The sequence below is a fragment of the Ambystoma mexicanum genome, chromosome 3p, assembly GCF_040938575.1.
Source record: "Ambystoma mexicanum isolate Mex_15411 chromosome 3p, UKY_AmexF1_1, whole genome shotgun sequence".
In the NCBI taxonomy this organism is placed as follows: domain Eukaryota; kingdom Metazoa; phylum Chordata; class Amphibia; order Caudata; family Ambystomatidae; genus Ambystoma; species Ambystoma mexicanum.
In genome coordinates this window covers 261,733,594-261,753,570 of record NC_090925.1, presented here as the reverse complement: position 1 = coordinate 261,753,570, position 19,977 = coordinate 261,733,594, and the positions used below count along the sequence as shown (strand labels likewise).

At 47.1% G+C, this 19,977-nt stretch overlaps 1 protein-coding gene across 2 annotated transcripts in view; it reads right to left on the bottom strand.

The window, feature by feature from the left end:
- SLCO4A1 (solute carrier organic anion transporter family member 4A1) overlaps positions 1-19,977 on the bottom strand; it is a 948,198-nt gene that overhangs the window by 797,971 nt on the left and 130,250 nt on the right. For both annotated transcript variants that reach the window (XM_069650753.1, XM_069650755.1), the window contains exon 2: positions 147-1,085. In XM_069650753.1, the coding sequence (XP_069506854.1) occupies positions 147-960 (814 nt within the window). In that variant the 5' untranslated portion in view covers positions 961-1,085. The remainder of the gene's footprint in view (positions 1-146; positions 1,086-19,977) is intronic.

The following is a 19,977-nucleotide window of genomic DNA, read 5'->3' as shown; positions in this document are numbered from 1 at the left end:
CTATTATTTTAAAACATTTATAATTAAACACCAACCATCTTAAAATGTACTCCACCAGGTTAGTCAGCGAGTTTGCATTTAGCGACTTTCTATTCAGTCTGATGACAAAATGAGGTCTTTGTCACACAATAGGCCACACTACTTACCTATGTAGACAGGAGAATAGTTGGACTTCACATTTTCATCTAAGTACGTCACTCCCAGTGTGTAGAGCGGTGTAGCTCCAACACCATGAAGAAACTGCCCAAACATGAAGAGGAATCTGTAGTTGGAAAGACTTGATGCGCCCTCCGCGCAGGTAAATGTCTGGTTAGAGTGGCATACACCTGACTGTTCCGAGAAGTGCACCTCATATTGGCTAGTCATAAAATGGGGTAGTGAAAATACCACTGAGCCAATGCCCATGATCAGAGCCCCCCAACCTAGCCACTGCGGTTTGTGTCCATTGCCCCCAAAGTAGCTGACAAAAGTCAAACAGACACATGCGGCTATGTCATAGGAACTGGCGATCAGGCCGCTGTGGTAGCTGCGAAGGTCAAACCGCCGCTCTATAGAGGTGATGACCGTGTTAATGAAGCCGTTGACGATCATTCCCTGCAAAAAGGAGGCCACACAGAGAAAAAACAACACTCCTTTGGGCGTGTTGAAATACTGTAAGAATGTGGGTGTGAAGGCACCCCACCCACACAAGTACTCCTTCTCTGATGGCACAAACTTGATTTCACAAGGTTCGTCACTGTTGTACTGCGCCTTCTTTGGGGATGCCCCATTACAGAGGGGCTTGCTGTATGAGTCCGAAGGGCTGCAAGAGCTGGAATGTAAGTCGCCATTGCACGGCGATGCGTCCATCGAGGTAGGCGAGTCTGACCCAAACCCGTTTCCATGGTGAGAGGAGTCATTGAAACAGAGAAGCTCCTGTTTGGACTTAAACGAATTTTCTATTGTCAGGTTATTTGGCATTTCCACCAGCAACAATGCCTCTGGGTCGGAAACTGCTTCTCTTTGTTTCTGGAGCTGCTACGAAAGTTCATCCAGTGCGTTAATAATCAAGGTTGCTGAAAAAGCCCAAAAGTATTTCCTTCATTCTGAAAATAAAATGAGAATACAGATAAGTACTGGAGAAAGAAATACCCATAGAAAGATAATACAGACTGACTCCAGTATCATAAAGCCTACCCATTCAGCCACTGACTTTTGGTTACAGCCCCTACACTTCTGCTTTGACTCATGAGGACACCATTCAAGAGGGCCCAGGTGCACGTGTGCCTTTCAAGGCTAAGACCTCTTACCGTTCCAGTATGACAAGAAATGAGACCAAGACGCTTGGAATCCAAGACGGGGCGTCAATGTTCGACTGGGTGGTGCGATATCTAAAATACATCAGCGAAATGGCTTTCCAGGAGCGTGCCATGAACTCGAGATTTTGAATGAAAGGTCAGTCGCCAGGGGGCTATCAAGTTACTGGCCCAAGACTGGTGAAAAACCATTGGTTACCTTCAGGCCACTCACAGCATTTCGCTCCATAGTTATCTGGCCAAAAGGTTACACTCAGTGTGATGACTTTCTTCAACATGGCAACTCCTCCGGCAATGAGAACCATCCACAGAATATAAAGAGTTACAAATCTTATCAAACATGAAATTATGAAAATTAAGGAATGAGGTTTAAATAAAACACAGTCGAACTGAGTTAATAAAGCATGATGGGTGCATGTCGACGAAAATGTTAATAAACCCTTGATTTAAATAATATTAAACGCTCCCTAGAAGAACAATAATAAAAGGAACATGTCCCAAATTGATTTTTTAGGCGCTCATGGAGCCAGACATGTTCACAGAAAGTGCCCTGTGCTTCTAGTTCCTAAATTGGATACGAGGTATTGTGTGAAGCGCGCAGGGAAATACATTTGCGGGCCTTACCACCAGCCAGTCTATTAAAGCACAAAGGACTTGAAGCGAAGCCAAAAGTCCATCTGAGACACTCATGGCGCGTCTCAATGGAAGACAATGGCCGCTTTCAGCCTGCCTCTGGCGACACAGCCCAGTGAGCATTTTCATACTGTGGTCTCTGCTGCCTAACGACTACAGATCAAAGGGGCGAGAATACTGTACAACTGTGGGAAATCACTGTTGCGTGAAAAGGCCGGAAGCGGGTTTTTGTTTCAGTCACATGTTAAGCAAGAAAAAGAAAACGACACCTTAGGTTTAACCAATTTTACAAATGTGCTCGAGCTCTGCCTCCAGGAGTTTAATGTCTAGCCCCCCTCTGTCTCTCTTCTTACCCTAGGTGCTTTCCATCTCTTCTTTGTGGGGTAGGAGCGCAAGGATTTTTAGGATAAACCCATTAGAGTGTTTCCATGGGATCTCTCTGTCCAGGTAGCTTTCCCACTCTGCACCGCAACTTCTAACTCATCATCAAACCATGGGGTACATTACCTGTATCTCGCCGGTAATTCCGGTGGGATTCCGGCAAATTGACCTACCGTTGCCGGCACCTGATATGCCGGTGCTACCGGAATATTACACCGGGATATTGCAGGTGCCAGCAACGGCGGTCATTCCCCATTCCCTGGGTTCCCAGACGACTCTATGGGGGGAATTGCTGGTATTACCGGCACTGGTATTTACGGTGCCGGTAATACCAGCGTTTTTTTGCCAGTGAGGGCTCAATTTACCCCCGCTCTTCGCTGGAGGTAAATCAGGTACCCCTCACCTGCAAACTAGTAGTTCGGCGGTGTGGAAAAAGGGGCTGGTAATAGAATTACCGCCACTTTTACTGCCACTTTTCCTGCACTGCCAAACTGCTAATAACCCATGTCTCCTTACACTGCAACTCTGATTTCCCCTCTAACCTTACGCACTCCTGCCACCATGCCTTTTGTCAATCCAGCCAACCTTCCCTCTTCAGTATTACCCCGCCTTCCCATTTGACCCCTCCTCTAGAACTTTGGAGATGCTTGTGGGAGGTGTAAGGCTCTATACAGGAAATCTTCTTTAGGTGTATCCTCACACACCTCCCTTACCTTTCACTCCCGCGCCTCCCTTTCAGCTCGTTGGCGCGCCCTTTTGGCAGAGCAAGAAATGTAAATGCCATATTTACATGCCTGAAATCTTTCTGCCTGGTTTTGCAGGCATCATAACCACTGGCATTGACCTGGGCAATCCCACAAAACATAAATGTATAGTCTAGCATGTCATTACAACAGGGGAAATATCGTATGCAAATCATGATTGGCACCAGGGCACAGGTCGAGGGAACAAGTGAGTGGAGGAAGTCCCTCTGCTATTTGTACAGCGGGGACTTGGGGCATGTAAAGACCACTTGACGAAGGTGGTGGGGGCGGGAGCCTGTGGAGCAGATAACCGGCAAAATCGCATGCTAACATGCTGTCAATGTTAGTTCGAAACAAAAACAGTTAGCTGCATGTTAAGGCCAGAGACCCCATTTGCCCGCAGTAAAGACCCCCACACACACATTCAAGAATACATCAATAAAATACAAATCATATGATATGCGAATGCTCCCCAAAAAAGCTGGTTGGGTTCACAGCTCCTAAATGAACGCTGTCTGATTACCAGAGCCCGCTTTAGTCGTCTTCCCCTAAAGTCTGTCACGGAAAGATTGCTTCTGGTGACTCCGATAATGTCATTTACGATCTGTGCAATAATGCCCCGGAAGATCTTTTACATCTGTTATTTTTCTGTCCAACATGTGATCATGTTCGTAAAGACACTTTCATTCTTTTATTACGTTATTTACATGGTTACCAATGGGGACAAACAATGCTTTTCATCTTGTTAGCTGATCCCCCCCCCCTGCGCCCCTGATCTTTTGGACACTACTGACTTTTTTGAGGTCGGCGTTAGCAATTAGGAAAATGAATTCCTAAACTCACTGTGCATTGGTGTCACAGTGATATTCACTTGTTACACTGCTTAGCTCTGCAATACTGTGTGGAATGAACTGCTGTTTTCTGCTTTTATAAATTACAGTTCATTGATTGTTATTGTGTATCTTATTGCTTGATATAATGGTATTTTTTTACAGAAATAAATATTATATGATGATGGTGATATTCAAAGAGGTCGATAACATTTCCATGATGATTGATTGCATGGTTGACATGTACTTGTTATGATACATGAAGGCAAGCGTCCCCAAACAGCACGATCCTCCCCGCAATGAGAGACAATGAAGGACTCTCCCAAAATGGGAATAAGGCCAAGACAGAGTGCGGGTGAGCGTAAATGGGAGTTTATCAATCAGAATAGGGCATGCAAAGGACTCTGCAAACTCCGAGAGCGCTCTGTCTGACAATAGCAAAGACAGGCGTATATATTTACAAAAAACGTCATAAGAACCTACACACTATAGGGGGCACAAGTTCATGGGGATTGGGTGGCGACGACTAACTATAGGTGCTGCTGTGATGTGGTTGGCTTGGGCTGGAAGACGTCACTGGTCAGCCTCGTGGGTTGGGCTGGGCCTGGCAGGGTGGCAGAGTTCATCCAGGCGGTGTTGTGGGGCCATCGCGGCCAGTGGCAGAGATGAATGTCTTTTCCTGACTTATTAGCCCTAGGCCATGCACACGGCAGTCATTCAGGCATTTTGATATTATCTTCTTTAGTAAATCTTTCAATAGGTTATACAACAGGTTAATGCAACACAGGAGGAATGCACCTTGTGAGGGGACAGGAGGTAATACGTCAGGGCATGGTTACCAGTGTCCTGTTGACCGGGGCCATAGGTTGAGGGGCTAAGCTTCAGGGCCTGGGATGGGCGGTACATGTCTTTCTGCCTTGTTAGAAGTTGTTATGGATGTTCCGCTGTGTGTTGTCAAAGTGTTGGGTGTCTTGATTGCACAGGGCCATAAGTCTGAGATGGTCCGGTGGGTTGTGAGGTTTACGAGGGGGCGCGTGTGTTCAGGCAGAGGTTTACTGCTGTGCTGTAAATAATGCATGTGGCAGGTGGTGGCCTTGGGTGCTACAGAGGGGGTTACAAATCTTTGAAGCGACTCCAGTCTGGTTGGGGGAGGTAACGCAGCGCGGCGCGGTCTCTGCTCTCATGCCTTGGCAGCCTTCGTAGGGTGGGAGGGGGAATGGCCTTGCACGTATTTCACAAAGGTATCTCCCTCGTGTGTTGCCGATTTAGGTAAAGACATCACAAACATTTGAACACTCTTATAATACTTATTCAAAACATTACAAAACATGCATTTAAACTTTGCTGGATGTGTCTTGATTATACCCAGTCCGAGCACCTTTTTCATACATTATGTTTTAACAAGTACAGTATTTAGTTATATGCATATATATTTGCAGTAAGTGAGGTAGAGTTAGGATTGGTGGAGAACATAGAAAGTAACCCGCCACTTGTTCGTGACGGTGGTGGCGCATGTGGGGCCTAGACATGCACACATGACATGCGCCTTCTCGTGCATTCTTCACATGGGCCCTTTGTATGGTTACATTCGTTTTCTTGTGTCCTCTAGCAGCATTAGTTCAGTTATGGCGCGAGCCCATGGGGTGTAAGTTTTCCAGTCATACACGTAACAAACAGATTCCTGGTGCGTTCCTTTATTATTAGCACCCAACTGCAATGGTATAGGCTCACCATCGCTTATATCATGGGAGCATGATTTCTTGTAATTATACATCTTACAGGCTTTTGTAATATAAGGGATTTTATGGAAGAAAAGCATCCTTTGCAAGTAGTCTCAACATTAATATACAAAGATTGTCTGTCATCTAACGACCATTTTACTGTTCTTTTCATTTGCCTAGGCCTGCTGGCCGGGTCATGCTGGGAGCGATGATACACTGCGGGAGGTGAACTGTTACAATGTTAGTGTATTACACTAGCTCATGTCCGTCTTGTTCGTGGGAACGTGCTCGCAGCGGATCTGCCAGGGTGCTGCGGCAACAAGGATGACTGAAACCCTCCAAGGGTGGGGGCCGCGCTACAGTGCGCTGAGCTCACACCATCTTTACCAGACAAAATGGTTTCTAGGCCTAGCTAAATTTTAATACATGTGGGCAATTAATACGTGCGGGCAATGTCTCCAGTGGGTGAACCCTCCACCACCTGGGCCCGGGTGGCATGAGGGGACGCCCAAGAGAGCCATAGTCCTCACCTGGGGAGAAAGCGTAGGCGAGGGGGGGTCTTCTTGGACCAGTCCTCCCCTACATTTCCCCCCTTTCGTTACTAAAGTAACGAGTTCTTTAAATCTTCTATCCTCCTACATTCTGCCTCGTCCATCACCGCCTCATCCCATGCAGGAGTTCCTTTGATGGGCATCCATGCTCTGCACACCCCCCTTAAGCTCTCACCTCTCCGGGCGTATTCATCTGGGGTACACATTAGATATATGCACCCACCATCTCCTTCTAAATCTACCCAAACTTCCTCATACCATTCTAGCATACGGGGCTCTTTGATGGTGGTGTGCCACAACTTATCTACAATATCTTTATCGTGGTATATAGGCACCAGTTGGTACCTGGGCGAGTTATCTATCCCTGTTTGTACTTGTGCTTCTTGCATCGTTTTTATTGTACCGTGTGAGTTGCCCATTGTCACCATCATCACTGCACCATTTAGTACTGCGTTAGCACAAACTCGAAGACCCACCTGGCACAGGCAAAAAAGTAGAAGGAGGAACACAACAGCTGGTATTAAAAATTTCACAGTTGTTCCAAGCCATGAGGGAACCCAGGAGAAGATGTTGTCGAACCATGTACTCGCTTCTGCTCCACCTTCCATTTTCATTTTTTCTCCTAGGTTGTGGACTGCTTCGATCACATGGGACAGGGAGCCATTCTCTGCGTCTTCAGAAGGTACGAAAGTGCAGCAGGCACTTCCTATTTTTCGGCAAACACCACCGTCCATCGCCGTCAACAGGTCCAGGACATACCTGTTTTGCATGGTCATTAGTCGTAAAGCTCTTAGTTCCACTTTGATTATATTGAATCCTTCTTCAGTGTCGTTTGCCAGCTGAATTAATTCCCAGCGTGTTATCTGGAGCCATTTTGCGTTTGCCCTTGCTTGGACACTTGAGACGAGTGAGGCAAAAAATGTTTCTGCTGAGCTGAATAATCGATACTTGTCTGGGATCTGAGCCAATAGTTCTGATGATGCCTTTGATATGTAATTTGATGCTCGTCTGTTACGGGTCAGCACTTCTCCCTTGCTTCCAGACGACAGGACATATATTTGTGTCTCTGCAGTTGGTTGAGCCACACTCTGCATGCGTTCCTGTGTCCCATCGACGTGGCTTTCTGGTATCACCATTAGGGCTGAGTGCAGAGTGGCCATTGAGCAGCTGCCACTCCATGACTGGGGGAGGTGTAGGTATGCCTGTTTGCCGCACACCCAGTACGTGTCCATCAGGGCCGCTGTCCCTTTCCTTAGGTCTGGGATGGTGAGGGTCTTGTTGCAGTTCTTGTTTGTTCCCATGGGGGTTCTCCCTTCTCCTTTAAAGCACAGTTTATAGTCCATTTCGCTCTGCAGTTTGAACGGCTTTTCAATGGCAGTTACCCAAGTTAGTTTTGAAATGTGTTCTCTCCATACTGGTGTACATGTTTCCTCTATCCACTGCAATTTATCCGGTGCCACACCTCTTAGTGCTTCCGCTTTGCACAGTACTTCTTCATCCTTCCGCTTGTTGTCAGAAAAAAGTGTCCCTTCTATCACAAAAAATGGTTCTTTCAAACATACCACTCCTGCCGTTTTTGGGTAACACGTTTTCTCGTTCTGCAGCATTTGAAAAGTCACTTCGTGTGCCTGGAAGGTGTTCTTAATCCTGCACAGCGTGAGATGAAGGAGACATTGGGCATCCACAATAGGCAACTCTTTGGGTAACAACACTTTGGGTGTACCTGATGCATGGGGGATGAGGGAACAGACATAACAGCTCTCGTTTGTTGTCTGTTTAGCTGTGGCACTCATGTCTGCATACCACTTATTTGTTTGATGGGGGTGTCGTGGGTCTTCCATCTTATCTAGACCTAGCCCATAGTACTCATCATACTTCCTCCTCCCTGCTTCTCTCTTTCGTCTGTTGTTCTTGTTACTTATGTACTTCCCAACCCCCTGGGCAGTGGACAAACTAGACCCCCCTTTCTCATTCCCGCCCCCCTTGGCCCATTCATCATATAATATTTCGTGCATTGCTAGTAGCTTTTCGTCTTCTTTCCTGACGTTATCTGGCAGATTGTTTTTTGGGATGGGGGCAAGCTGGCTGGTGGGGGTGTTATACAACCATGATATGGCAGACGGGTTTCGGTCATTGAGACTGTGGGCATTGTAATTGGATACCCCTGGTGGAGACACTGTGTTGCTCTGCATTCCACCTTGTGGCTTTTCTCTTTGTGAGGTCACAACACTGGATGGTGTGGTATGATACCCCCACACAAGTTTAGTTCCGTCCCATATCAAAAAATCACCTTCCCTGGTCTTGACACCTGCAGTTGCATTGGGCCCGGTGGTACTGTTAATTGGTCCAGTAGTGTTGTTACTCCCTCCCCCCTCGTACATCTCGATAGAGATGAACGCTATAAACCAATATGTAACCAAGCCAAACATTATCATAAAAAACAATGTGATGCATACTGATAATCCACACTCATACGAATATCTACATCTCTCATATACTAATTCTCTCATTCTACTAATTCTATCCGTTGCAGGCTGCCCGTTAGATGCCATGGAAGCTCCTGTTTGAGATATAAAAGTGCATTAAGTGCATGCATGTACACGTTTTGCTGGCACCATCTGTGCCAATACATTTGACGGGGAATGGAAGCGGGTGGGGATGCGGGGGAGGGGTATTCACAGACAAGGGTATATACAAGCTATAATATTATTATTTCATTAATTACATACCACTCAACAAGATAAAAAAAGAAAGCACACACACATATTTTTTTTTTTTTTTTTTTGGAATATCCTTGTCAGTCATTATTCCATTCTAGTCCAGTGCTGACGCACACACACACACGCAAGTTGATATTTAGACATCCTACTCATTTGCATCGTTTGCTGTTGTCTGTGCCTCCTCATCTATCTCCTCTTGTACATTGCTGTATGCTTTCCGTACGTCGGTCAAATGCACCCAGTACCTCAAGCCCTTCACCTTCACTGCCGTGGGTGTGCAGAATATTACTTCGTATGGGCCATGGAATCGTGGTGCATTCCACCGACGCACAAAGCTTCTAACATAAATTGAGTCACCTGGCATCAGCTGTAGCTGTTGCTCTGGCTCTGTGACAGATCCTGTTACGTTTCCCTCTTCTCTAGTGAAGGGTGGGGAGAGTTGTTTTGATATGGCGCGCGCTGCTCTTGTCAATTTTCGTAAATAGTCTGTAAACTCGTCTCCCAATATTGCGGCACTTCTGTGAGCATCTGAGTGTTCGCGCAGTGGAGAGTGTGCTGTATTCATTCTCCTCCCAGTCACAATCTCGTGCGGGGACAAATGGTGGTCTTTGCTTGGCTGATTTCTTAATTCAAATAGCGCCAGGGGTAGACAGTAAATCCAATTTTTCTTCAATGAGAAGCATAGTTTTGATAACCTGCTCTTTAACAGGCCGTTCATCTTTTCCACTACGCCATTACTTTGGGGATGATAAATCGAACACAATTTATGTTTTATACCCAGTAATGTGGTCACTTCCTTGAAAAGTTCATTCACAAAGTGAGAGCCGTTGTCTGAGCGAATCACGTCACAAATTCCCCAGCGCGGGAACACTTCCCTTACTAGGAACTTGGCGGCGCTTTTGGCATCAGGTCGCGCACATGGTCCCGCTTCCACCCACCTTGAAAATGGGCACACAACCACGATCATGTACCGCGCGCCATTACACCTTTCCCCCATGTCTGCATAATCTATATGCAGTTCTCTGAAGGGGCCAATGGGTTTTGGAATTGTTCCCCGGAGTGTGCGTAATGTCATTCCTGAGTTGTACATTTGGCATGTTGTACATTCCAGTGCTAATCGAGACACATGCTCCTGGAGACAGGGCACAAACCATTCTTCCTGTATTTCTGCTGCGATGTGTTGTTTGGTATTATGTGCAGGGAAGTGTAGCTGTTGAAATGCTACTTCTAGTAACTGTAGTGGCATTACCACTTTCCCTGAGTTATTTTGCCGCCATAATAGGTCTGTTCCTGATTGGCTGCATCCCCGTTTTGTCCACGTCAATTTTTCTTCTGCACTAGCTCCTTCCTGCAATTCTAGTATTTGTGATAAGGACATCATGTTGTACCCTTCTGACAGTTCTTCGGTTGTTGTGTTCTTGATCATGAACTCACCTGTCGTATTTCTGAAAATAGGAAGCCTCCTTGGCGGCAGCGTCCGCTGCCGCGTTCCCTAAAGACACAACGTCTGTGTTGGATGTATGGGCCTGGCACTTCACTATTGCTACAGCAGTAGGGTTTTGTAGGGCCTCAATTAATTCTTTTAACAATACTGCATGCTGCACTGGTGTTCCGTCTGCCCGTCTGAATCCCCTACGGCCCCATCTTGCTAGACCTCCATGTACTGTCGTCGTCATGTAAGCTGAATCTGTGTATATTGTTACTGCACAGCCCTTTGCTGCGTGTAGTGCTTCTATGAGCGCAATCAGTTCTGCTGCCTGTGCAGAGTAATGCGACGGGAGGCGGTACTGTACTAGTGTTTCAAACTCACCTTCCTCTAATCTCACTACCGCCATGCCAACGTGTTTTTCTCCCGTGTCCATATCAATTGATGCGGACCCATCCACAAAGTACACTTCCCCCTCGCTGAGAGCGTTTTCACACACCACTGTGTCCTCCCCTCCTTCTCCTGTGTGGGTTGCGCAGTCGTGATTTTGCATATCCTCTAATGTGCACGCTTCTGTAATGAATGTGGCGGGGTTCACTGTTTTACATCTCACTATATGGATGTTGGCGCTGGACAATATAATCTCGTATGCTGTTGCCCGCTGTGTGGTCAGTGTGCTTTTTGATCTTTCAAGTATTGCAAATAATGAGTGTTCCACAAACAATGTCACAGGGCACCCCATTACTATTGTGGCACTTTTCTCAATCGCGAATGCGGCTGCTGCGAGCGATTGTTCGCACGCGAAATGACCCTGCATCACGGCATCCAAAGTACCACTATAGTAAGCCAGGGGCTTGTGTCCTAAGGATGTTTTTTGTGTCAGTACCGCTGTCATAAGTGTTCCCTTGCAATGGGAAAATAGGTAAAATTTGCGTCCATAATCAGGGTTTGCTAGTACTGGAGCGCTTGAAATTAGCTCTTTCAGTGATTGAAACGATATGCTCATTTCTTCTGACCATTTTATTTTTTCATTCTCCTGTTGTGCTTCGAGTGCTTGTAGGAGGGGCCTGGTGTATGCTGCATAATCTAGTATCCATGCTCGGCAATAATTGCACATCCCCAAAAATTTCTGCATATCTTTCACTGTCGCGGGCTCTCCTACTGACCTTATTGCCTCCACCCTGTCAGGAATTATTCTCTTTCCGTCTTTTGATATGAGCTGTCCCAGGTATAGGACCTCAGTCAGGCAATACTGTAGCTTCTCCTTGTCTACCTTGTATCCTTTGTTGGCTAGTAAAGTCAGGAGCGTTGTTGAATCTTTTCTACATGTTGCTTCGTCTTGTGCACACACCAATAAATCATCCACGTACTGAATAATCGTACTCTCTACTGATAGGTTTCCCAAGTCTTCATGCAATATGCGGTTGAATATGCTCGGGCTCTCACAGTATCCCTGTGGCAGTCTGCAGTGCTCATATCTTTTTCCCCCCAGTGTGAACGCTGTAAGGTATCTACTCTCTTCAGCCAGGGGTATTGAGAAAAATGCGTTTTTCAAGTCCACTACTGTAAAATGTGATGCTGCTTTTGGGATACTGCATAGTATTGATGCAGGGTTCGGGACTAGAGGGAACTCTTTCTGGATTACATCATTGAGGGGGCGTAAGTCCTGTATCATCCTCCAAGATCCCCCTTTCGCTTTTTTGATTGGATAAATACATGTGTTACATGGGGAGTTTGAAGGCACTATTATCCCTTGTACTAGTAGTGCATTTATCGTTTCTTTTATCCCTTCTTCAGCCTCACGGGACAATGGATACTGTTTGACTCGGGGTAAGATAGCTCCTTGTTTTAGTTTTATTATCACAGGTTGTACTCCATGCAACAGCCCTACATCATGGGGGCCTGTTGTCCATAAATTATTTGGTACTAGCCTCATGTCGTCATCAAAAAATGACGGTGGTGTTCCTACCACTGCCATCAATTGGACGGGGATCTCTCTGGCTTGGATCAAAATGTCACAGGGCATCGCTATTTCCATTACTATCTCACCATCTGCTTCTGTGTCTGAAAAGAGATCCTCATCTGTTACCTCGCGTAGGGCGAGGTTGGCGTTTGTACACAGCACTGTGCGCCACTCACATCCTTCTCTGTCCATTCCAATCACAGCGATCCGTTTCGTTGATACCTGCACAGCGTGCAAATCCAACGACACCACTGATCCTGGTGCTGCGTTTGGACACACTATGGGGCGGAAGAGGAACTCTGCTGGAATCCTCCAATCCATGCTTTTTAGCTCTGGAACTATAAGGGCCAAAGTCTTTAGCCCTTCAATAAACATCTCTTCATTCTGTGGCAGCCCTCGTATTTCCTGTGTGGTTGTGTAGGCTTGCACTACCAACATTGCACGCAAGGGGCATATCCCGGGTGTAGAACACACTATTCCTCCTTCGGTAAATGATATGGTCATGTTAAGTTTACTCATAAGGTCCCTCCCCAGCAAATTTATCGGGGACTGTTCATAATACAGTAAGGGTGCCTTTACAGTCTTGCCCCCTACGGTTACATCCAAAACTTCTGTGTAAGGAACTTCAATTACAGCCCCAGAGAACCCCTGCGTCTCTAACTTCCTGTTAGATAACGGGAACCGGCCCTCCCTGACACATGATTTCTCCGCTCCCGAATCAACCATAAATACAAACTGCCTGTCTCCTATCTGCGCCCCTACCAATGGTTCCTCTGCTGCACTGTGGGTGGTAGATAGAACTGGACACGCAAGTGTTCTCTGTGGGCTGTCCTATGCGGGGTGTCTCATCGCCCCCCCTTCATTGAATACGTTACCTGAGACCACTGACATGCCGTTGTAAGGTGCTGGTGCGGGGGCCCCGTTTGCTGCTGTCGCGAAAGGGTTGCTTGGTGTATATTGCATACTGTCGTTGTTTTGCATGTTTTGTGGGTGGTTCTGTGTTCTATACTGGGGTCCCTGTTGCTGGCCGGCATTACCTTGGCTTGGGTTTCTTAGTTGTTGTTGTCCCATTGGGAGGCCATATGGGCTTCCCGGGTGGGGATGGCCATATTGTTCTACCTCTTGGAACCCGTTATTGGGTCTGCTTCTGCACTCTCTAGAATAGTGCCCCCATCGCCCGCAGTTCCAGCAACTTCCTTGTGCACCTCTAGGGCCCTGCCATCCATTTCCTCCCATTCCCCCATACCCTGTTCCGCCTCCTCTTCGGCCCCTGTACCCACCTTGTCCCCCTCGAGGGGTCCACTCTTGCCACTGCGGACCTCCACCTTGCTCTTGCTCATTCCACTGCCGCTGTCCTGCTCCCGCCCAATTAGCTGCCATCCTTCCTTGTATTGCTATCAGCCCCTCCTCCTCATCGTCTCCCTTCCTTCTGTGTGGGAGTGCGGCTACTGCCGCTGCGACCTTCACCAATTTTGTCTGTACTAACTTTGCTTCGTCTGCCAATCTTTTCTGAGCTACCTCCCTCTCCCTTTCCTTTATTCGTTTACAATGGTGTACTATTATGCTCTGAATTTCTGGCCATCCCTTTGCTTCAATACCTGCTATCTTGTCGAGCGCTTTCTGCACTTCCTTTGGGAGCCCTCTTTTTATAATGAAGTAAAATAAAGAGGTCGATTGATACCAAGGCGTGCCCGTTTCCGCTCTCCACATCTCTTGGACCCGAAAAATGTAATCCATAGCCTCCTCCCCGTCATTCATTGTACACTGCATCACGGACTGTAAGTCAGGTGTATCTGGAAATGTTTCGCGTAAGGTGTCCCATACCCTAGCTCGCACTGTGTTAAAGGAGGCCCCATCATGGCGGTCACAATCTAACGTAACTCCTGGGAAACCGGCTTTAACCCATACTCTTTCAGCCTGATCGCCCACCGCTGATACGAGCAGACTTTTCACATCTCCTACAGCTAGGGGTACCCCAGCAGTATGTTTTTCAAAGGCGTATATCCACTTACTTGCCCCTCCTGATAACGGGGGCAATAGCTTTAATAAGTTGGCTTTGTCCATTTGTGCCCATGGGATATAGTTAGGTCTCCCTCCTCCTCTGTGTATCAACGGGAGCTGTAGCTTTCCTTTCGTTATGGCACCCGGACCCGATGTGGGTGCTGATGTCTCTAGTGATGCCATTTTCCCCACTCTGTTCCTTAGTCGTCCCGACCACTCATCGTCCAGTGTTCTCACTGAACATGTGCCATCCCCCCCTTTGCTTCCCCCTCCCATAGCCATGCTCAACCTGTCACTTTCTTCTAACTCGTCCCTTATATCGCATAGTAATTCCTCTCTATCCCCCATAGGCCTTTCATCATTGTCAGGATCTCCCTCACGTGTCTCTATTTCAATTATTCGGGTTGGTTCTTCTTCAATTCTGAACAGTATCTCACCTTTCTTCCACCCCTCTTCTGGTCTTCTTGTCTCGCGTGGCGCTCTAGACGTGCGCCCTGATCTAGTCGCATTAAGTGCTGTTTGTCCGCACATGTCTTTTATCCTTGAGAGCTCATCTTTTGCTATTGAGAGTCTTGACTGTAAATCATCTGTGAGTTTCTCTATGTCCACCCTTTGTGTACTCGCCTGACCTCGCTCCCCTGTACTTTCATATGGTGGGGGTGCAGTGGGCCGGTGGGGTGTAGTAGTTGTCGGGGGAGGTACATACGTTGGATCACTGTATCCTTCTGCGGGTACAGGCTTTTTTAATATCGGGTACAAACTTATTACCTCTATTGGTGGCGCTATACTTGACAATTCTTTGATATCTTTCTGTATCATCAGTGGATTGTCTGTAGTGGATGGGAGATCAGGATTTAATGCTGGTGCTTTAGGCGGTGGTATCTCTTCAAACAACCTCCAGAGATCTATTATTTCCCTCCTATTTTGCAACTGTTTTCCTTTATACTTCAAGAAAATGCATGTGACCACCATATCCAGAACGCTTTTATCAAATGACCCTCCCTCTGGCCATATCTGGGGTAGCCCCTCTCCCTTCAACTCAGTTACCCATTGGTCGTGATATTTCTTAATCCGCTCCGCGTACCCTGGAAGACTTTTACAAATATGTGATAAGGGTGTTTCAGCCCCCATCTCTGTGCCCTCCTAGTGCTTATGTGTCTCTGTGTGTCTGCAACTACAATGTGAATGTAGTATCAATATTATTTTTCGTATTCTACTTCACATTCAATGTTATGCTCGGTTGGGCTCTCCCTCCCTTGACTGCACAATACAAAACTGACTGTACACAATTTCTACTTTGTTCTCTTTGGGGGACACATACAAGAGCAACCCATCATTTCTTTTGACAATATCAACCCGGAAATGAAAAGGCACCCACTCACGTCACTGTATCAACGTTGTCTTCAAAAAGTTTTATCCGGTCACACTTACCATGACCATTTAACAATTATACATTTATAGCCGTTTTACACATTCGCAACATCAAAGTCGTCCTCTGACACATACGAGGTGCACACACCTCTTGGTAGCATTCAATTCACCATTCGAGCTGCCCTCCCTTTCCTCCCTAGCCGGCTGTCCCTGTCTGTCTTACTTAGATAAATGGATGCGCATATACATATATTTGTGTTTTTTTTTTTTTTAACCTGCTCTCCCCCTTCTAGTAGGACCCTTTTTCCCTTACTTTTCTCCCTAGTCCGTGCTAATTCTGTTTTTTTTTTTTTTTTATTCTCCCCCCTACCCCTAAAGAAAGAAGTAATAGCGATCACTAATATATTCTCAGTGCCCCCTTTTGCTGAACACTTTTATCTTGTATTTCACTTCGTCATATATTCCCAGTACTAGTCAATATAGCACTATGCGGCGCCGCCTTCCACCCCCTTTCGGAGCTAGGTTCCCGTCACTTCTATCTCTTATTCACCTCGTAATCCTAATGGCCATATGCAAAGAAAAAGAAAGGAAATTTTAGAATAATCTTTAGTATATCTTCGTACCCCCTTTTCGTTCCCTGTCCTACACTTCTCTCCCCGCTCCCTTTACAATCGCTCACACTCAGTACTCACGTGCCCGTCTTGAACCGATAGTCTCCGAAACTGGGTCCGTCCAGGCAGTGTCGCCGTCAGCTCAACAGTCAGCCCCGACTCCGGCGAGCGGTACTCAAAGGGGATTTTTCAACCGGGATCCCGTACCCTTTCTCTATTGAGTGCGCACTTCTTAGTGTACCGGTCGCCGTTGGCGGGCAGCCTCCCGGAGCCGGCTCACCGTGCGTATCCCTTTTCGACCGGAGATTCTCGTGCCAAAAGGGGACGGTTATAACGAGTTTAGGAAGAAATAATATCACGCTATCGGGGTCACCACTGAAGGCAAGCGTCCCCAAACAGCAAGATCCTCCCCGCAATGAGAGACAATGAAGGACTCTCCCAAAATGGGAATAAGGCCAAGACAGAGTGCGGGTGAGCGTAAATGGGAGTTTATCAATCAGAATAGGGCATGCAAAGGACTCTGCAAACTCCGAGAGCGCTCTGTCTGACAATAGCAAAGACAGGCGTATATATTTACAAAAAACGTCATAAGAACCTACACACTATAGGGGGCACAAGTTCATGGGGATTGGGTGGCGACGACTAACTATAGGTGCTGCTGTGATGTGGTTGGCTTGGGCTGGAAGACGTCACTGGTCAGCCTCGTGGGTTGGGCTGGGCCTGGCAGGGTGGCAGAGTTCATCCAGGCGGTGTTGTGGGGCCATCGCGGCCAGTGGCAGAGATGAATGTCTTTTCCTGACTTATTAGCCCTAGGCCATGCACACCGCAGTCATTCAGGCATTTTGATATTATCTTCTTTAGTAAATCTTTCAATAGGTTATACAACAGGTTAATGCAACACAGGAGGAATGCACCTTGTGAGGGGACAGGAGGTAATACGTCAGGGCATGGTTACCAGTGTCCTGTTGACCGGGGCCATAGGTTGAGGGGCTAAGCTTCAGGGCCTGGGACGGGCGGTACATGTCTTTCTGCCTTGTTAGAAGTTGTTATGGATGTTCCGCTGTGTGTTGTCAAAGTGTTGGGTGTCTTGATTGCACAGGGCCATAAGTCTGAGATGGTCCGGTGGGTTGTGAGGTTTACGAGGGGGCGCGTGTGTTCAGGCAGAGGTTTACTGCTGTGCTGTAAATAATGCATGTGGCAGGTGGTGGCCTTGGGTGCTACAGAGGGGGTTACAAATCTTTGAAGCGACTCCAGTCTGGTTGGGGGAGGTAACGCAGCGCGGCGCGGTCTCTGCTCTCATGCCTTGGCAGCCTTCGTAGGGTGGGAGGGGGAATGGCCTTGCACGTATTTCACAAAGGTATCTCCCTCGTGTGTTGCCGATTTAGGTAAAGACATCACAAACATTTGAACACTCTTATAATACTTATTCAAAACATTACAAAACATGCATTTAAACTTTGCTGGATGTGTCTTGATTATACCCAGTCCGAGCACCTTTTTCATACATTGGGCCTCATTAGGACCCTGGCGGAGAGGGTGTTACGCCAGCGTAGTGCATGGCGTACCTCTCCGCCATACTACGAGTTCCCGTAGCGCCATGGCGGCCTTTTCCGCCTGGTTTTACCAGGCGGAGAAAACCATGGCGCTACGGGACCTCGTTGTTAATTACGCCACCGTATTTTACGGTGGCGTAATTAACTCCTTCCCCACTCCCATTATACCCTATGGGGCAAAAATGGGAATGGGGAAGGGCAGAATGGGGATTGGGGATTTACCGCTCCGCCGAGGTCGGAATGGGGCGGTAAATCCGCCAACCCCCATGGCGCTATCGGCGGCTTTCCGCCATGCTTCGCGGTGCATTTAGCACCGCGAAGTCCGCCTGGGTCCTAATGAGGCCCATTATGTTTTAACAAGTACAGTATTTAGTTATATGCATATATATTTGCAGTAAGTGAGGTAGAGTTAGGATTGGTGGAGAACATAGAAAGTAACCCGCCACTTGTTCGTGACGGTGGTGGCGCATGTGGGGCCTAGACATGCACACATGACATGCGCCTTCTCGTGCATTCTTCACATGGGCCCTTTGTATGGTTACATTCGTTTTCTTGTGTCCTCTAGCAGCATTAGTTCAGTTATGGCGCGAGCCCATGGGGTGTAAGTTTTCCAGTCATACACGTAACAAACAGATTCCTGGTGCGTTCCTTTATTATTAGCACCCAACTGCAATGGTATAGGCTCACCATCGCTTATATCATGGGAGCATGATTTCTTGTAATTATACATCTTACAGGCTTTTGTAATATAAGGGATTTTATGGAAGAAAAGCATCCTTTGCAAGTAGTCTCAACATTAATATACAAAGATTGTCTGTCATCTAACGACCATTTTACTGTTCTTTTCATTTGCCCTGCTGGCCGGGTCATGCTGGGAGCGATGATACACTGCGGGAGGTGAACTGTTACAATGTTAGTGTATTACACTAGCTCATGTCCGTCTTGTTCGTGGGAACGTGCTCGCAGCGGATCTGCCAGGGTGCTGCGGCAACAAGGATGACTGAAACCCTCCAAGGGTGGGGGCCGCGCTACAGTGCGCTGAGCTCACACCATCTTTACCAGACAAAATGGTTTCTAGGCCTAGCTAAATTTTAATACATGTGGGCAATTAATACGTGCGGGCAATGTCTCCAGTGGGTGAACCCTCCACCACCTGGGCCCGGGTGGCATGAGGGGACGCCCAAGAGAGCCATAGTCCTCACCTGGGGAGAAAGCGTAGGCGAGGGGGGGTCTTCTTGGACCAGTCCTCCCCTACATACACTGCAGATATAATCTCATTGTGCATAACAGCAGGCTGCCGTGTCAAAAAATTACTACGAGTAGAGAAAATTACACAGCCCCTTAAGTATGTGTTGTAGTCTTTAACGGAGTAGCATAGTTTTCAGAGATCTTAATTTGTCTTGAGTCAGGTGTCAGCTGTTCAGCCACACCTGGCTTTCAAACCCACAACCCTTTGCATTCGGGTACTTGTAGGTTTACACTTGTAAAGGCACAATGCCACAAGGACCTTACAAAAATTCAAAATGACAAAAGTTTAAAGGCAGGACAAGCAGAAAATCAATGGAAGCCTCTGTTCTCATTTGTTCAAAATAAAAGTGAATGATCAAGGAGTTAGCGGAGGAAATGTGCAGTAGTTTGTTAACACTACTATATACTTTGGTGTATAGCAATTCCTCCACCGTTGTCCGTTTCTACGCAGACTACTACTGTGTGTCAACGGAGGAAACCTTTTCTGCTGGGAAGCAAATAAGTTTAACCCAAGAGGCCAGGCACATTCCTGTTTACAAAACTTAAAGTGACTTGACATTTTCTGACATCACTTCTTGCTCCAATTCCAATTTTGGAGCATGTGCCCTGCTCGGTTTCACACTAAAATAGGCAGTCCAGCAGGGAGTGAACCCCTGATATGTTTCATCGTCATAGAGCGTAATCATTGCCTCGCAGCTTGGGTCTCTAGGCAAAGCAAACTGGAGAAGCACGTCTGCATATACACGTCCCACTGGTGGGAGTTTTCTCAAACTGAACAGTGACGGCCGGAAAGGGTGTGAATGAGTCATGGCCAGTGTGACTGCTCTGGGCAGCCTTGCAGAGAGAGACCATCGTTTTTCAGCCTGCCATGCCATTACACGAGTGGAACGATCACGTAAGAATCAGGCTTGTTTCCACCCCAAAGGTAGT